Below are 20,025 nucleotides of genomic sequence, written 5' to 3' on the forward strand. Positions count from 1 at the left end.
GACATGTGGTTCTAAAATACACATTAGAGAAACATCAGAATCTTCAGCCAATATTGATAAAATGGATGGCCACACATAGAATGATGAAATTGTATGCTTATCTTTCACCTACTTAAAATTCAACTTCAAATGGATTAAGAATCTAAAAATAGGGATTGATAAACTCAATCTTATATGAAAGGTGCTATGAAGTATAAAAGATGTTATGAAGTACACTTGAATTTATAGGGAGGTTAAAGCCTTTCCAATAAGGACCAAATGATTGTTCATTCTTTGGTGATCAAAACATAGATATATGTGAAATATTTATATTCATTTTGATTATAAACGTTTTTTCATGTGATGCAAAAATTATAAAATGTTTTAGTAATGATGCTGTTGATGAAAATAAATTCTCCTGAGTAGCTATTATAGCAAGTGAATTCCATTTAAATGAAATCTTATAGTCTGCTTACTATAATAAATGCATAATGTATTTGTGGTTTTATTGAAAATAGATTTTTATTTTCATACATATATTCCGATTTTATGAATCTTTAAAATTTACAGGGAGCTAAGTAAATGAGCCATATTACCATTTAGGTATGTCTGTAACTTTCTCTAATAGTTGATTGTGATGCCTAATGATATTCATTACTTTCATGTATTAGTATTTAATCAGTATTTCTTATATCAGGATATGATATAGACTAATAAATGATAGAAGGTAGGCAATCTGATGGAGACACTTCTTACCGTTGTTGTGGTATCCAGCGACCTGCAATGATTGGCTGCCTAGTAAGAGTTTACCTGTAGACATCTAGCAATGTACACAAAGGAATAGTAACTGAACGAAGTGATTCATATACATACATGTTATAATTTATAATCATCTCAGGTTTGTGATTTGGGCATCGCTATTCGATACAACTATTCTATATAGTTGACTAGTCTTCCTGGTAATCCTGGAAGCAGAGAATCGGGACCCACTATATCTTACTCAGCACCTAGCACTTGATTTTGTCACCTGGTTGTTTGCTGAGGATGCCATCTGGAAACTCAAAGTATTCACAGCATAGTGCCTGGACTCTAAGAGCTCAGGTTCAGGTGAAAAAAGCAAGGCACTTGGCATTTTGATTTAACCTTGGAGTTACATAGCATCATCTCTGTCATACTCTGTTGGTTAAAGCAGACACAAAAGGCTGTGCAATTTTAAGCACAAATCCTGCCAAACAAAAAGGAATAGGAGTCTGAAGGTCACCCTACAAAGAGGAGTATGTTGGATTAGACACATTAGAGTAGGCTTTTTAAAATAATATTATGTGGCAGAACTTTAAGTATACGCTATTGTTTAATTTTTAACCATAAGCCTCACTTTTAGAAAACACTTTTTGCAAGCATGTTCACCTTGCCAATAAAACGCTATCTGACTCATCACACACACACACATTGTTAGTGTTGCTAACATATAATCACTTAAGAATAAGTGTTTTTTTTTTTTAAAGTGGGCAAGAACAATGCCTCACGTGAGCACCATTTATAATGCCTGACAAATGTCTGTAATAAAGAGGAGTGCTCAGATAATCACTGTTGCTTGAAAGTGCTTTCTAGTTGTTTCATAAAACTGTTGTTCAGCTTTATAATATGTTCATTATTACTGATTAAATAGGCCAGAATATGGGTACTTCAGGGCTGTTTTAAGAAGTTAGGCTTTATTTTCTTCGATGCAGGAGTTGCGTATTAATAGTTTATTCACTTATGTTCTGGAAGAGCTACCTCTTAATACTATACGGTAACTTATCTTAATATATATTTTACTGTATAATTTTTATATAGCATGCTTGGTTGTAACTCTAGGTTACACGTTTCTTAAGGGTCTAACTGTTAGAAGTGATCCAACCCCCAAACACCTTTCTTGTGTCACATGACAAAGACTGCTTGTTAACTGTTGAATGCATGAGAACCTAATGCTCAAATGGTGTTAACTCCCTTCCACTCTGCCCTAAAGTATCCCATAAACCTGATGGAGCTTACAAATTTATTAAACCCATTTACTTAAAAAATGAGCTGAGCTTCATAACACAACAAATAGATGTATTTCTATGTTTAGCTCTAATATTAGCATTCTAAGTATGTTCATACTTTAATGTTCTGTTCGTTTTTTTTTTTTTTTTTTTTTTTTTTTAAGAGTAAGTTTAGGTATTTGTTTCTAAAGTAGTATAAAAACGTGATGAAACAGACCCAAATGATGTCTCCCAATCCTAGAAACGGGAAGGAGCTGGCCACACAGTATCAGAATCCAGGGTAACATGTATGGGTCTGTTGTACATGCTTAAGAATGACTCGGGGTCCATGAATTCTTCAGCTTTGCATAAGAACTTGATAGCTCGTTCTGGGATAATGAGTTCAGGGGCGAGTTGGTGTAAGTTGTCTCCTGGGCCTTTTGCGCCCACTTTCAGCGTCTTGTAAAGATGGACTGCCAACTTGTGAGTCATGGTTAGGAAATCTGTGGTGACTTCTGCTACAGATCGCGACTGCGTGTCGTCATCTAGGTACAAAACAGGGACTTTGACGACAGAAATATGCCATTGCATGAACAACCTCGTGGGGATGTTATGAGAAGCAACAATGATTTTCATGTTTCGCATCATAAATACGGTCTCACCCTTATCGCGGGCAACATAATCTAGAAGAATCCGGAACAGTGTGCCGTTGGAACTCTCAAGGACGTGTAGAAATGTACTTGGGTATATGAGCAAAAGCCCTGTTACTACTTCACCTAAATGATGTTTCAGAATTGACTGGAACAGCTGCTCATAGTATTCAGAAATCTCCTTTTTCTCTGTGTTGGCTTGTATGTGGCCCACTAGAAACAGCCTGTGAAGGAGGAATTTCTTTAGATGTAGCCTGTGCTTTTCTTCCTGAAGGTGCAAGTAATTGGTACGAGGAACCTTGGGTATAAGAAGAGGATCCACTTGAAATTGCTTTTTGCTGCCCTTCCGAGTGTGGGCCATGAAAGACATGCTGAATCTTATTTTGTTTTCTAGATGATTATAAGTCTTCACTGGTGATGAACTCTTATTTTTATTTCTTATGACAAAAAAAAAAAAAAAAACAAGATAAAAAGAAAAAGAACAGGAGTTAAGAGTTTGCCAGATGTTAGTGAGTGACAAAATCCCTACTCTGTGCTGTAAACAATGTCTTAGAAATAGAAGCAGTGGTAAAAACAAGAATGCAAATATAGCCATTGCATCAGAGTTTGCAAGGAAATAAATCTCCTGCTTTATGAGAAACCCTCTCTGGGTATCTCTGATCACAGATTATACCTGTGCACTTTAAATGTTTCTGGGACAAGTGGTTTTTCTAATATTTAACGTAAATTTAACTGGCCTGTAATGATAAAAATAAATCAGGATTACTAAAGGATATTATTAGTTTATTTAACGTTTACCCCCAATACTAAAATTTAATAGTCTTGCTTTAATAATAACAGAACACTGTGGGGGGTTAATTGATTACTTTATCCTTTTATCAATACATTTCATCTTTGTCGCTGTCTTATTAAGATAAAAGCCAAGTGAACTGCTGTTTTGACTTAATCTCATATTCCAGCCCCTCTGTCAGGGCACCTTAACTTTGTTTTTAGATATCAGGTACTTTTACCTGTCTTTGAAGTCTGAGGTCCTCTTGTCTTGACCTCTGCCATGCTTCCAACTGCCAGTGCCCTGTCCCCTCAACTGTCCTAGCCAGGGTTCTATTACCATAGGTCATGAAAAAGGTTAGACCATCCTTAGCATCAAAGAGCCACCTGGATCTAGTCCTAAATCTGATTTAATGAGATCAGCCCAATGAAATCTTCAAAAGCACTGTGGTTTGTGGAGAAAATGGGAACTTCTTTTTCAGAATGCTTTTTGGTCTTTGGGATTTTGTTTTCTGTTTGTTTTTGCTACAAATTTTTGTTTGTCAGAGAAGTAGGAGTCCCGGACACTTTTTTTTTTTTATATCTCTATATGTCAGTAAATCAAAGCTATGGTGGCAATAGCTTTGTTCCTATATTTCACTTCAACACTAGTTACAAACTTTAGAAACTCCTATCTGAATCTCTGTGTTAATGCACCTGTTATAAAAATGTTTTACAATGTCATTTGGCCTATGTAAAGTGAATTTGGATTAATTTTAAAAGTTCAATGTAAAATCATCTTTTAATATTACATTTACATGAGCTCTAAACAATAATATGAATGAGACAGAGTTAGAAAAAAAAACTATGTAATAAAAAAGTACCTTAGAGAACACTTTTCTCCTGAGATTTTCATTATTCAAACTAATGATCTGATTTTAATGATTTGCAGTGATAAATTATTCTAGAAAGTGAAGCTGAGAGGTGATTTAATAAATCTTTAATTGTGTGATGCATAACAACTAGCCATAATTCCTCAATAACTGTGACCCAGCTCCTTGTTCACTGAATCCCCTCCAAAGTGTTCTCTTAGTCAGTGTTTGGTATCAGATTTAAAACATGAATTACCTCTCTTATCATCTTAGAAATTATTTTATCTGAGTCTACTTTGTACTGGTCAAAACAATAATTTTACTAACCCAGATATTTTGCTTCATATATATATATATATATATATATATAAATATAGATAGATAGATAGATATAGATAGATATAGATAGATATAGATATAGATATATATATAGATATAGATAGATATAGATATAGATATATATATTCCTATTTCCCATATATTCTTTTTAAATTTATTTTATTTCTCACATGTTAGTTAAGTTGCTCCCCTGACTTTTAGTCTCATTACCACATGACCATGTAGAAAGTTCAAGTGGTATTTTTCTTCCTTTATTGTGTTTTGCCAGTCATACTAAGATGTCAGTAAAGGCCGAAAAGAAACAGCATGCCTCTTGAACATTTGATTCTTGACTGGAATGAATTACATACAGTTGCAAACTTATTTTCCCACCTTCCAAATGCTACAGTCCTTGTGATCTTATCTGATAAAGCACCATTTATTTACCTGCAGATGGTGACTCCCACCGAAATCTTCTCACTTTCAATCCAGTTTAAGAGTCATTTTCGTTACTTTATCCAGAGTGATCTAATGAGAGTGGATGCCCCAGTTCAAGTCTGAAGCACTTATGAGTAAATAGGAATGTGCAGTGTTGACCCTTTTCTATTATCCCACTTGTACATGCTATTACTTCACACCAGCTTATTTCCCACAGCATCCTCAAACTCCTGTCTAACCTACATCTTGTGCCTTCTCACAGACATTGTTTAATAATGTTGTTTAATAAACTGCCAATGTCCCCTGTCTCCATAGGACACATAGACCATATAGAGAGGTATAAATGTCAATAATGGCCTGCAGTTGGTACATTATATGTCTACCTTAGATAGGTGCACATTCTTTTTCCAAGTTTTACAGGAAAATGCTAAATTTTGGATAGTTTAATAACTTACACATTATTCAAGTTTGCTCTCATCAGCTTCCTTGCCATGCTTGCATTGGAAAAATATTAAACTCTCACCCACCCTAGTAATTTTTTTTATAGCAACATGGATCAGCTTCGTACAGAAACCAATACATCCCATGATAGCAAATTATCTGACAGTGGTGGGACAGCCTCTGTAATTCTTTATTATCAGGTTTGGCACATCTTTTAACTACCACAGCTGAGTCCTTAACCAATTGCCAGCTTGTTTCAACACAGTACATTCTTTGTCACTGTCCTATTAAGGTTAGAGTCAAAGCAGACCACTTTGACTTAATCTCATATTCCAGCCCCTCTCCCAGGGCACCTTAACTTTCTTCAAATGAACCTTGTATCTTTGTGTAGTTTCTTACTCCAACAGGAACTATTAGAGTAAGTAGCACAGCCTGTTTATTTGTGTCTCCCAGTTCTTAGGCCTAAATTACTTCCCTGGAGAAAAGGCTAACTGCCAGCATTGTTAACCTTAGATGACATTTGATAATGTGAAGGAGGGTGTTTTTAAAACTTAGCTCCCCGCTCAGTCCTAAATTGGAGATCTCCATCAAATCCCTTCCCTCAGAGCTTAGAGAACTCTGCAGAAAAGAAGGCAGAAATAGTGTAAAAACCAGAAAAGATGGAGAACACCAAGAAAACAAGGCTTTTTAGACACAAATAGGATTGATACACATACAAGATCACAGAGACTGACAGCATACACAGGTCCGCATAGACCTAAACCAGATCAGGTTCCAGTGCTAAGTGGGGAAGTGGATAAAGCTCTCATACCTAAACCAGACGTTACCACAAATTGATAACTACCCACCATAGAAAAATTAATTTTGTCCAATAGAGTCTACTGGGTTTACAAACAACAGCACACTTAAGGGTAGGCCACATGCCCAGCAATTGATGGCCAATGCAAAAAGAACTCAATAGTATTTTTAGAGCTTTTGTTTCCTAATACATTGTCTGGGATGTTTTGTTTTGCTTTGTTTTTGTGCATTACAGGTCTTTTGCTTAATCATATGGCTTCTGGTCTTGTGCTAAAGTCTCTTCTTTACTTGATTATAAGTTGCTGGGGACAGCATACTATGACAAGGAATGCCAGCAGTGGCCTGGATGGAGACATCTCAGAAGTCTGTGGCAGGTCCTTTTAAGAAAGAATGGTGTCTGGGACCCTGAGAAGCTGAAGACACATCCTTCCAGGGGATGAGCCATCTGAAATAAGAGACTACCTTCAGCAGGCCAGGATGGAGACATCTCAGTAGCCCTAGTGGCTCTTTGTAAGAAGAAAGTTGTTCCCATGTCTCCTAACCTTAGCCCTGGACAATGGCTGTATAGATTTCATTTGTGTGTGACTGCTTTTGAGTTGGCCTTGGTGTGCACAATTGTTCTATTATATCCTCCTAGATGGTCCTTGATTCTTAAACAATTGGAAATTGAGGCACAGGGGCCCAGCACAGCACAGTCCTAATGGCCCAGGTGCAGGCTGTGTGTTCTCATCTTGGAAACAATGTAATAATCGCACCATGGTAGTTCCAGATTAATGCTTGACTTGCAAAGAAAGTTTTAAGAAATTATTAGAAAATGAATTAAAGCCAACATTGGGATCCCCCAAAAGGATATTATTGAAGTTATGAAATAAGTTTTACATAACATTTGAGAGTGGTTCCTGAATAAGAAAGTATAGAATGCATGAAATTATGTACTAGTAAAACTAAGTCAAAATACTGAGATTTTTAGGAGAATCATTGTGTGAAATGTACAGGAACTGAAAGCTAGTGGAACTTCTGAGTTAAGGGTTAACTTGATTCTCTCTGGCCACTGCCTGGCAGATTTTCCCGTGTCATTTATCATTAGAGCTTCACAGGAAAATGCAAGTAGCTGACCTTGGAGCTCTGAGCTCTGAGGTATAATAACTTTAAAAGTTAAAGTGTAAATAACGGCAAGATTACAATTATTATTATTTTGAGCACAGACTTGTGAATAGTGAGAAGCTTGAAACTTTGGGGAACAATTATAATTCTTAATTCTTAGTGGGATGTGGTTATTCCTTTGATATTCATTTGGCAGTGATTATACAGTGTATTTTTTCATACCTGCTTTTGGAGTATCAATAAAAGACTGTGGAAAGAGAGAGATTAGTGAATGAGTAAGTGAGCAAGCAGGTGAGTGAGCAAGCAATTGAGCGAGAGAGCAAGCAAGTGACTGAGCAAATGTAAAAGCATGTATGAGTATGTGTTCATGTGAGTGTGTGTGTGTGTGTGTGTGTGTGTGTGTGTGTGAGAGAGAGAGAGAGAGAGAGAGAGAGAGAGAGAGAGAGAGAGAGAGAGAATAACTTTAAGCTTTGAAAGATTGCCTGTCAGCTTATACCCCAAAAGTAGTCTGTGTTTATTTATTATGACCCTTCCCGATATCCATGCTTCCAGTTGAGAACCCTGAACCTGGGTTGAGGCTGGACCCCAACAATAAGTATATAGAGGTGAATTGTTGAGTGTATCCAGGTGAGTTGTTGGCCTGGAGTATAGTTTGGCTTTTATTTTCTCATTAAAAAAATGAGTATCTTTAACTATATCTACTTTCAGAAAATTTTTACTTCTGCAAATAAAAGAAATTATAGGTAGACAATAGAAGCACTCGGGACCCTTTAAAGGACTTGCAGTTAACAACTGAACATTTTATCTGCTGTTAGTTGAAGATTGGTTGCTTTAAACTTTTTAGAAAGTAGTTTTGCAATTTGAACCATCAGTTAATTTTTTTTCCTACTTCTGAGGAATATAGTGACTCTCCTAAGCATGGAAAATAAAGAAAAACATTAATAACCACTGTGATAAAAAAACAAATTGTGGTAGGAACTACAAGAAAGCTGAGAAAATGAACACATGCATTGATTGCATTGCAGTGTTATTATTCTGAAATTAATATTGAACATTAAAAAAATTTCCCTCAATAAGATGGATATCTATTGAGGAAGACAATTAGTGTGAACCTCTGTCTTCACCTGCATAGTCACACATACTCACAACATTTGTACACACACTGGCTGCTCATCACAATACTGATATAATGAAAGATTACAGATATGATGCTCCCTTGGAGATTCTGATATCATCCATCTTGGGAGAGATTTAATGAGGAGAACTTAGAAAATGGTGCATCTCCTGAGTGTTTTGTTCTCCCCTCTGAGAAGAACTGAGGCATCTCATTCTGGCCTTCCTTCTTTTTGAGCTTCATAATGTCTGTAAATTGTTTCTTAGGAATTCAGAAATTTCTGGGACTAGTATTCACTTAGCAGTGAGTGCATACTGTGTGTGTGTTCTTTTGTGAATTGGGGTATCTCACTCAGCATGATAATTTCCAGTTCCATCCATTTGCCTAGAAAGTTCATAATGTCATTGTTTCTAATAACTGAATCGTACTCCATTGTGTAAATGCACCACATGCTCTATATTCAATCCTCTGTTGAAGGGCATCTACATCTGGGATCTTTCCAGCTTCTGGCTATTATAAGCAAGGCTGATATGAATATGATGGAGCATGTGCCCTTGTATGTTGAAAAATCTTTTGGATATATGTCCAGGAGTGGAATAGTTGGGTCTTCAGGTAGTACTATGTCCCATTTACTGAGAAACCACCAAACTGATTTTCAGAGTGGTTGTACCAGCTTACAATCGCACCAACAATGGAGGAGTATTCCTCTTTCTCCACATCCTCACCAGCATCTGCTGTCACCTGAGTTTTTGATTTTAGCCATTCTGACTCGTGTGAGATAGAATCTCAGGGTTGTTTTAATTTGCATTTCCCTATGACTAGGGATATTGAGCATTTTCTTAGGTGCTTCTTGGCCATTTCATATTCCTCAGCTGAGAAATATTGTTTAGCTCTATACCTCATTTTTAATAGGATTAATTGATTCTCTGGATTTAAATTTCTTGAGTTCTTTGTATACATTGAATATAAGCCCTCTATAAGTAAGGTCAAATAGAGAAAGGGGGAATGAAAAAAAGATCATTCTGAGACCACCTCACCTGGGGATCCACCCCATATGCAGCTACTAAACCCAAGCACTATAGCTGATGTCAAGAAGTTCTTACTGGCAGGAACCAGATATTGGTGCCTCCTCAGAGGCTCTGCAGGAATCATGCAGATACAGCTGAGCATGCTTGCAGCTAACCACCAGGCTGAACTCAGGGACTCCAATGAAGGACCTAGAAAAATAACTAAAGGAGCAGAAAGGGTTTGCAACTTTATGGGAAGACCAACATAATCAACCAACCAAACCTACCACAACTGCTGTGGTCTAAAACACCAGCCACTGAGTGCATATGGAGAAACCCATGGTTCCAGTTGCATATGTAGCAGAGGATATCAGTGTCTGGCATCAATGTAAGAAAAGACCGTTGGACCATTAAGGGTGCATTTTCTCAATGTAGGGGAATGCCAAGAAGATGAGGTGGAAAGGGTAATTGGGAGAGGGTGCACCTTCGTGGAGACAAGTTGAGGGGTACAGTGGATGGAAACGGGGAAGGATATAACATTTGAATTGTAAATACAGAGAGTATCCAATAAAACAATTTAAAAAAGAAAATGATGAATCATGAACTCAGTTGAATTAGAAGAAACAAGACTTAGGAAGCCTGAATCCCCTAGGAGGTAAGAAAGGGAAAACTGTTGCAAATGGAAGTTATCAAAACACAGTTTAATTATCCTAGTATATAACATTTTTTATATCAACAAGAAAAAATAATTGTGTTTGTAAAGATTTTGCAACTGCTAGACATTAAGAGTTTGAGACAAAGTCTTGGTGAAGACTGGGGGAGGGAGTTACCTACCATTTATACATACAGATGTGAGAAGCTCAAGACTGAGGAAAGTAGGTAGCCATCATTAAAGTACACAGGTATGACCATCTGAAGATAAATGATAAGGGTTTAGAGATGATACTGAGTGTTAGAATGCCCATTACTGTTTGGATATTGTAAAATGTAAAACATTTACAGATGTAAGTGCTGGAAACTCTTTCAGGGGACAAAAGTTCTTGCTGTATAAACATGAGAAGAAGAGATTGACTCTCCAGACCATACTAAACACAAACAACCATAAACAAAGAAACAAAAATGCACAGAAACATGTGTTTACACACCTGTGTGCATATAACACAGATAAACTGAAAGCCAAAAAACAAAACCACAAAAAAGACAAAAAACAAACAAACCAACAAAAACTCAACCAAAAAGGTGAAGCATGAAGGGAAAAACATGATTTAAGAAGAAAAGTGCTTTGCGTAAATTATAGTGGAGTTGCCTTGGAGAAATCTGGATATAAATGCACACGAGAATGCATGGATTCCGGACTTGTGATGCACACTTAACATTTGTGTGCTCTGACAGAAGAACTGAGTACATAGGAAGTGTGTGGTCATGACATCTACATAAATTAAGGTTGTTAAAATATCTTTGGAATATGTACATTGAGGAAACAGAGAAAGAGGCAACAAAATACCAGAAAAGATGGAAAATAAAAGCAGTTTCAGGAGACCAGTTCAAGGGAGTTTCAATATGGATTAGTGTTAAAGTCTAAAGAAAGGAGTAAAGTCTATAACTTTTGGTATTACCATTAAAAGTCACCGATTTTACATTTTCTTGGATACGTAAAACAAGTAGGATTTTTTCTATTGTCTTTCTTTGGCCCAGAGGTGTCAACACTTAAAAGAACTGCAGAAGAGTGGGTGATCACAGATGTCTCACAAGCATTTGTATGCAATTGTTTGGATAACAAATTGTAAGGAGGAAAAGTGCAAGGTATGCATGTAGTAGAGATCCAAGGTGTCTCTGCAATGAAAATAAGTATTCTAGTCCCTCCTCAAAGTGCCATTGTTTTCTTTTGGGAGAATAGAAGTTTTAAAACAGTATACAATGTTATTTGCCTGAAAATATCTTTTTTTAAAGATTTATTTATTTCATTTATTTGAGAACACAGTTACTATCTTCAGACACATGAGAAGAAGACATCAGATCCATTACAGATGAGTGTGAGCCACCATATGGTTGCTGGGATTCGAACTCAGGACCTCTGAAAGAGCAGTCAGTGCTCTTAACCACTGAGCCATCTCTCCAGCCCCTGCCTGAAAATATCTTGAGTATAGGAGGTAATTCTATCTTCTAGAGTATATATAGTATTAAACTCTGAATTCCATTCACACTTTCTATTTTTCTCTTAATCTTGATGTTTTCTATTTCTAAAGACATGGCTTACTACCGTACTTGTTCCATATTGTATGAAGTGACCTAGTCACAGACAAATTTCATTAAATTTACCACAATATACAGTGTTTGGGGGAAATTTGATGTTTTATATATACAAAAGGGAGTGTGCATAGACCAATATCTTCAGAATTCTGATATGTCTACTATGTACATTCTGGATTATAATAGAATATCTTCAATAATAAATGTAATTATTTCAGGTCACTTTTGGTTTATCTTTATGTAATTATTGCATTAGATGGAGAAGATTGAGCTAATCTACTTTTAGAACTGGAAGGAGCTTAGCACCAACAGAAAGCACATCATACAGTTAAGGGAAATGCTGCACAATGTGGTACCCTCCCAACCTGAAAGTTGTTTACTTTGTAGCAAAGTTGGCAAAACTTTTACATGAAAGATGAATCACAGACATGATACCTCTTTCTCAACTACTTTACAAGAGAGATGATGGTTGTTTTGATAACCAGTGCCAGGGCTGTTCCAAGATTCACCATATGATTCTGAACATTGTAGTACTCAGTAAGCACTCATTAAATGCTATTTTAGGAAAAAAGTAATATAATCTGGTTGTATGTTTGATGCTGAGTAGTTTAAGGGGTATTCTTGGGCTATTTGGCAAGGGAAAATTCTTTTTTTTTTTTTTAATGCTATCAGGTTATATTTTAAAATCAGACCTCAGTTTAATTGGACAAGACTGGAAAATTTTTTTAACAACTTTATTTTACAAAACAAAGATAAATGTACAGAATTTAAGCATTTTTTGCATAAAATTATATAATACATTTTTGTCAGTACTTTTTTTGAGATTTTAAAATAATTTTTACATAAAACTGTATGAATATATTTGTTAGTCAGTACTTGATTTTTTAAAGGTTTAATAGTATGCATTGAAAACTTAATAGTTACAATGAGCATAAAGTACATGTAAAACAAAATGTAACATGGAAATAGTCAAGTTTTCTTGTTGTATAAAGATTTTTTTGTTTTGTTTTGTTTTGTTTTCTTTATTTCTTGGACTTCATACAGTCTGTGAGTTGTTTCTGGGGCAGTGCGAGCCTCTGGGGTTAGCATCCCATTATCAGTGACTGCATATTATGTCTGTTCTTTTGTGACTGGGTTATCTCACTCAGAATGATATTCTCTAGATGCAGCCATTTTCTTAAGAATTTTGTCAAGTCATTGTTTCTGGTGGCTGAGTAGTATTTCATTGTGTAAATGTACCACAATTTTTGTATCCATTCATCTTCTGAAGGACATCTGGGTTCTTTCCAGCTTCTGGCTATTATAAATAGAGCTGCTATGAACATTGTGGTGCATATATCTTTGTTGTGTACTAAGGTGTCTCTGGGGTATATGCCCAGAAGTGGAATAGCTGGGTCTTCAGGTAGTATTATGTCCAATTTTCTGAGGTATCGCCAGACTGATTTCCAGAGTGGTTATATTAGTTTGCATCCCCACCAACAGTGGAGAAGTGTTCCTCTTTCTCCGCAACCTCGCCAGCATCTGTTGTCATCTGTGTTTTGGATCTTGGCCAATATGACTGGTGTGAGGTGGAATCTCAGGGTTGTTTTGATTTGCATTTCCCTGATGGCCAAGGATGTTGAGCACTTCCTCAGATATTTCTCAGCCATTCGATATTCCTCAACTGAGAACGTTTTGTTTAGCCAATATATATTTTCAGAAACTAACACTACCATCAGCAACTGTGGAATATGAGAATCTAATAGAACAGTGCATCACAAATTTTAATACATTTTAATACATATAGTTCAAGGTACAACCTTTTGTTTTGTTTGTTTTAGATGGGGATATAGTGTTTTGAAAATCATTTGAACACAGTGAGACAGGTGTGGTTGCTAAGTCCAGGGTGTATCTTCCTGTGGGTAATGATCTCTTCATAGTGGAGTGGAGGCATTTGTCTTCCCTCTTCTTGAATTGCAGACCTGGACTGAGGGCATATAAGTAACCATGTGGTGCATGGTATTTCTTTTACTCTAATCATTAGTCTCTATAAAAACATGTACCTCTTCACTACATAAAGACCATGATTGGCCTATTGGATATCAGTTTAAAATGGATCACTTTTGTCTCACCAGAGGGTTTTCTTTGTTTTTGTTTTCATTTTTTGTTCTTTCCTTTACCTTTTTTTTTTTTTTTTTTTTTTTTTTTTTTTTTTTTTTGGCAAAACACACATGTTGACTCTATGCCCTGCATTCTCAAATTAATCATTTTATGTTTCTTTTAACTATAGAAAATTTTATATGATAGTGTTTGACTAGCTAAGTTCCTAACTCCTAGCCCAGTAACCTAGTTATTAGAAATAAAATCTCTACTTGAATAATTTACATTCTTTGTGTAATTTTCTTTATATTTAACTGCCTAACTTCTACTGTTATATTGTGGCACACCAGAGAAATTCATAATTATACAAATCACATAAAGACACAACTGTAAATGCACAATTCTCCAAATCATGATAGCTTTAGGCTCAAGCATGAGAACACACACACACACACACACACACACACACACACACCTACACACATTGTGTTCATTGGTTGAATATATACATACATACTTCAAGTTATATATGTATACAAACATCTACTGAGGCATAAAAATAACAACAGATCCTCTGGAACAGGTGTTCCTGTGGCCATCCTGATTTGGAACTAGGAATAGAATCCATGTCCTCTGCATGAACTGCATGTGTTTATATCTGCTTGAGCCTTAAATCCTTGCAGGATGTATTAAATTCATCGTATTCTCAAAATACTGTATTTTTCTGATGAGGATTTATACAAATATCTCTGCCTCTGTCATCTCTGTTTCTTTCTCTGTTTCTCTCTCTGTCTCTGTGTTTCAGTCTCTGGTCTCACAGTCTCTCTGTCTCAAGTTCTGACTCTCTCTCTCTCTCTCTCTGTGTGTCTCTGTCCTTCTATTTCTGTAAGTTTTCAGCAGTAGCCACAGCACAGTAGAAGAAAGCATACATTTTAAGTTTTTACTTTTGTCCAAATTAAGCATCCATGTTAGATCCAAGGCTTAAAGTCTGTGAGATGTTGTAGAGTTTGGGACCAGTGGCGCCATTTTGGTTTAGTGAATAGATATCATTCTTAGATAATAGATTTGAGTCCAATAATCTATTTTAGAGCTAAGTTAGTTTTAGATTTTTTGGCAAGGTCATTTTCTAAGACTTGTGTCTCATAAATACAAAGAAATTCCTGTTGGCCATGTTTTCCAATACTGAATTTTAACCCAGGTCGCTAGCCTCCTAAATATTTTCTGTGGTTTCCAAAGGACTTTTTTTTGTTTATCGATGTTGTTTTTGTTTTTTTGATTTTGATTTTAGCTAAGAAATTAGTATTTTATGGGCTAAACACAATTTTATAGCCTTAGTATTTAGTTGAAGAAGTCAGTTTTACAAAAGGTTAAAAGCAAATCCAGATACCATTGGCAGTCTCCTGTTCTAGTTACTAATTTAAATGACGTAATTTTGTTACCACATTTTATGGTTAAGTTTTCTGAAACTGTTGTATAAGCACAAGTAACAAAAGCTTATGCCATGAAAAGTTTAGCTAAAAGGGATGAGCATTATCCCAGCAGATTATAGAAAAATTAAAGTAAAATTCATTGAATTTTACTGCATCAAGTCTCCGGATTAAATCTCCACTGTAATGTGTGACTTGAGGGGGAGATACAGGCCTTGCTGAAGACTTTATGATGTTGTACAGAGAGAGTTGCCGAGGCAGTCACTAGGAAATATAATCAGCATGTGTGAAACCAGCATCTATTTATCTTAAATTAATCATATTTCCTGAGCAGGCAGATGATGACTCTGGGGCTTGTGCCGGTGTCTTTTTATTCATAGCACAGATAAAACCTCAGCTTTGCTGTTTCTCTGAGAGTTTCATGGTGTGAAAGATCTCCACTTGTAGCTCTTACATCATTAAGAATTGCTTGTTAGATTTTTTCAACGTTTTGGAATAGAAATCGTTAAACACTCATTTCAGAAATAAATTACTGGTAGCGTTAAACCTATTTTGCATTTCTGCCAGGAGGGTTTCAACAAAGGTTTCTAAATAGTGGAACTTTTGTGATTATGAGGAAAGCCTCCAGCTGAGAGAATTCTTACAGTTGTAGTGGGAAAATCTCAATGTTGCTTCACTCTGTAGATAAGCATCCATGATGATACAGCGTGGAGGTTGAACAGGGACCTGGTGGCCCTGATACAGCCATCCCCAGACGATGCCACATAGGCGTCCAACCATTGAACCAGTACTTACTACACACTTTTCCTCAGCTGGAGGGAAGAGTGCTAAAATGAGAAAGAGAAAAATAGGAAGTATTTCTTTATACCCTAGGCTTTATCAAAAAGTCTTACGATGTTTTCTGGTGGTGATGTTAGGGTGTAAGAAGATCATGGCTTTTTTTGACTTCCAAAGTAAATATTTTGAAGGTTTAATCATCTTCTCACTCCTATTTTTCATCTCTACAATAAACATGTGTACATGAATATGATCGAATACAAAATAATTAGACATTGGGATTAAATATGGGTGTTATTCATTTAAACTCTATCAGGATTTTATATATGTGCATGCATGTACATATTTTTATAATCTATAAAATACACATACATATATATACATACATATATATATATATATATATATATAATATGGTTTATATTCCCAGTAGAAGATAAAAATATAAATAGAATTAAAAACACAATAAAGTTTCAGGCTCTGGCTATGAAGCTTATAGAAGTGAGAAGTCCAGCTCCTCCAAGTTATCAAGTTCCTCTCACAGACTAAGGATACAGTATGATGTATGACCTAATATGGCCAGAGCTTGGTCTGCATTACCCTGAGACCCTGACCTCTCATGGCCAGCAGAGCAATGCTGCAGTTTTCTTTGCAGGTCATACATTTTCACCTTGAAAGAGTTATAATTTATAGGCTAAACTTTGAATGAGTGAGTTGTGCCATAAACATCTTGGTATTAAGAATAGATTCAAGATACTTGTATTTCAGTGCTATCTAGTGTGTTAAGAAAATCTGGCTTTTCTAAATTAACAAATAAGTCATTGACGTCCACTTTCAAATGTGTTACTGAGTGATTGATTTAAATCTGTTATTTTAAGTTTAAAAACTTGCCACAGTTTTAAAAATTGTTAGAATATTTACTATTTATGTATCTATAAATAATCTATTATTATTATCTCCCTGTCTGCCTATAATGTGTTCTGTTAGACAACTAATTTATTTTTTTAAAGTCTCAAATTTAAAAGAAAAAATTAACTTCTGGGCTAATGTTAAGTCCAAAGTCTCTCAGAAGGTACAGTTAGCATTTTTAGCTGAATAATTTGTGAATTGGTACTACAAATTTGAGGGTAAAATTAAAATTTTAAATTAGAAACTTAAAATAATACACTGGACATAGTAGTGCAGGTTTTAAATCCATCTCTTAGGAGGTTGAGTTAAGAGGTTTGCCAACTACTCAAAGGCAGCCTAGATTATTTAGATAACAGGAAGCTTTGGAAGTATATAGGTCTATCTTGTTTCAAAACAAACAAATAGCTAAAATAAAATTTAACATTAAACTTCATAGTCAAAATAAACGTATAACTGTTTCTTTCTGTGTATAAAACTTGCCTTTTCTATTTTTTTTTTTATTGGATATGCTCTATATTTACATTTCAAATATTTTCCCCTTTTCCCCACTTCCATCTTTCCTTTCAATCTCCATGAAAGTGCTCCCTTTCCCAACCACCCTCTCATACTTCAGTGCCTTGGCATTCCCCCACACTGGGAATATAAGCATAGAACAAAGGCCTCTCCTCCCATTGGTGCCAGACAATGTTATCTTTGATAGATATGGAACTGAAATCATGGGTACTCATTGGTTGGTGTTTTGGTCCCTGGGAGCTCTGGAGAGTTTGGTTGGCTGATGATGTTGTTCTTCCCATGGGCCACAAAACCTTTAGGCTCCTTCAGTCTTTTCTCTAGCTCCTTCACTGTGGTCCCTATGTTCATTCATATGGTTAGCTGCAAGCATCCTAATCCGTATCAGTCTGACTCTGTCAGAGTCTCTGAGGAGGCATCCATATCTGGTTCCTGCCAATAAACACTTCATGGCATCAACAATATTATATGGGTTTGGTGGCTGCATATGGGATGGATCCCCAGGTGAGGCGGTCTCTGGATGATCTTTTTTTCAATCCCTGCTCTTCCATTTATTCCTGTATTTCCATCGATGAGTGTTTGGTTCTTCCTTCTAAGAAAGACTGTGGAATCTATATTCTGGCCTTTCTTCTTTTTGAGCTTCCTAAAGTCTGTGAACTGTTTCTTGGGTATTCAGAGATATTTGGGCTAGTATTTGCTTATCAGTGAGTGCATACAATCTGTGTCCTTTTGTAACTGTTACCTCACTCAGGATGATTGCTTCTAGTTTCATCCATTTGCCTAGAAATTTCATGAAGTCATTGTTTTTAGTAGCTGAGTAGTACCAAATTGTGTAAATGTTTCTCAATTTCTGTATTCATTCCTCTACTGAAGGTCATCTGGGTTCTTTCCAGCCTCTTGCTATTATAAGTAAGGCTGCTATGAACATGATGGAGCATGTGACCTTGTTATATGTTGCAGAGTCTTTTGAGTATATGCCCAGGAGTGTAGACTGGATAGTCAGGTAGTACTATGTTCAGATTTCTGAAGAACTGCCAAACTGATTTCCAGAGTTGTTTGTCCAGCTTGCAATCCCCCCAACAATGGAGGAGTATTTTCATTTCTCTATATTCTCTTCTCTATGAGAGCCAGCATCTGCTCTCACCTGAATTTTTTATCTTAACCATTTTGACTGGTGTGAGGTAGAATCTCAGTATCATTAGCCAGCTCATTCTTCAAAGCCACAATCATGTTTATACCTAAGCCACACAAAGACCCTACAAAGAGAGAGAACTTCAAACCAATTTTCCTCATGCATATTGATGTATAAATGCTCAATAAAATGCTTGCAAACCGAATCCAAGATCACATCAAACTGATCACTCACCATGACCAAGTAGGCTTAATCCCAGGGATGCAGAGATGGTTCAGTATATCAAAATTCATCAATGAAATTCAGTATATTAGCAAACTCAAAGAAAAAATACCATGTGATCATTAGATACTGAGAAATCACTGACAAAATTTAATACACTTTCATGTTAGAGTCTTGGAAAGATCAGGAATTCAAGGCCCATACCTAAACATAGTATAAGCAATATACAGCAAACCAATAGGCAACATAAAACTATATGGTTAGAAACTTGAAGCAAGCCCACTAAAATCAAGGACTAGACAAGGCTGCTCACTCTCCCCCTACCTATTCAATATAGTACTGGAAGTCCTAGCCAGAGCAATTGGACAACAAAAGGAGGTCAAAGGGATACAAGCTTGCAAAGAAGAAGTCATAATATCACTATTTGTAGATGATATGATAGTATATTTAAATGACCCCCAAAATTCTATTGGAGAACTTTTACAGCTGATAAACAACTTCAGCTAATAGGCTGGTTATTAAATTAACTCAAACAAATCAGTGGCCTTTCCCTACTCATAGAATAAACAGGCTGAGAAAGAAATTAGAAAAATGATACCCTTCACAATAGTCAGAAATAATATAAAATACCTTGGTGTGACTCTAACCAAGCAAGTGAAAGATTTGCATGACAAGAACTTCAAATCTCTGAAAAGGAAAATTGAAGGAAATCTCAGAAGATGGAAAGATCTCCCATATTTCTGAACTGAAAGGATCAACAAAAAAAAAAAAAAAAAAAAAAGAAGGACAACCATCTTCCCAAAAGCAATCTATGGATTCAATGTAATCCACCTCAAATTTTCAACTCAATTCTTTATAGAGTTAGAGACATTTGCAAATTCATTTGAAATAACAAAAATCCCAGGATAGCAAAAATTATTTTCAACAATAAAAAAACTTCTGGGGCAATCACCATCCCTTTCTTTGCATTGTTATTGGATATTCTCTGTACTTACATTTCAAATGTTACCACCTCTCTCCCCACTCCCACCCACCCAACTGTGCCCTTGCTTATGTGAAGTTGCTCTCTCTCCCAATCACCAAATCTCGCCTCCATGATTTGGCCTTCCCCTACATTGGGAAAGTACTTTCATGTACAGAAAAACACTTTTTATCTACAACATTGATTTGTTTTCCCATTACCAGTATGTGAGGAGATATAGTCAATACACACATAGTTAGAATGAAGGCTTCCTGCCCGAGTGTGCC

General features: G+C 36.0%; 2 protein-coding genes across 2 annotated transcripts in view; one reads left to right on the forward strand and one right to left on the reverse strand.

Annotated features, from left to right (window-relative positions):
- Positions 1-20,025, forward strand: part of ZNF804B (zinc finger protein 804B) — a gene marked incomplete at both ends in the record, with an annotated part of 486,930 nt that overhangs the window by 33,866 nt on the left and 433,039 nt on the right. The window lies entirely within an intron of this gene.
- TEX47 (testis expressed 47) lies at positions 2,241-3,002 on the reverse strand (the record flags this gene model as incomplete). Its single annotated transcript, XM_080936433.1, has 1 exon — positions 2,241-3,002. The coding sequence occupies one exon, from the start codon at positions 3,000-3,002 to the stop codon at positions 2,241-2,243; it is 762 nt and encodes a 253-aa protein (XP_080792559.1).

Source organism: Micromys minutus (assembly GCF_963924665.1).
Source record: "Micromys minutus genome assembly, chromosome: 23".
Classification (NCBI taxonomy): domain Eukaryota; kingdom Metazoa; phylum Chordata; class Mammalia; order Rodentia; family Muridae; genus Micromys; species Micromys minutus.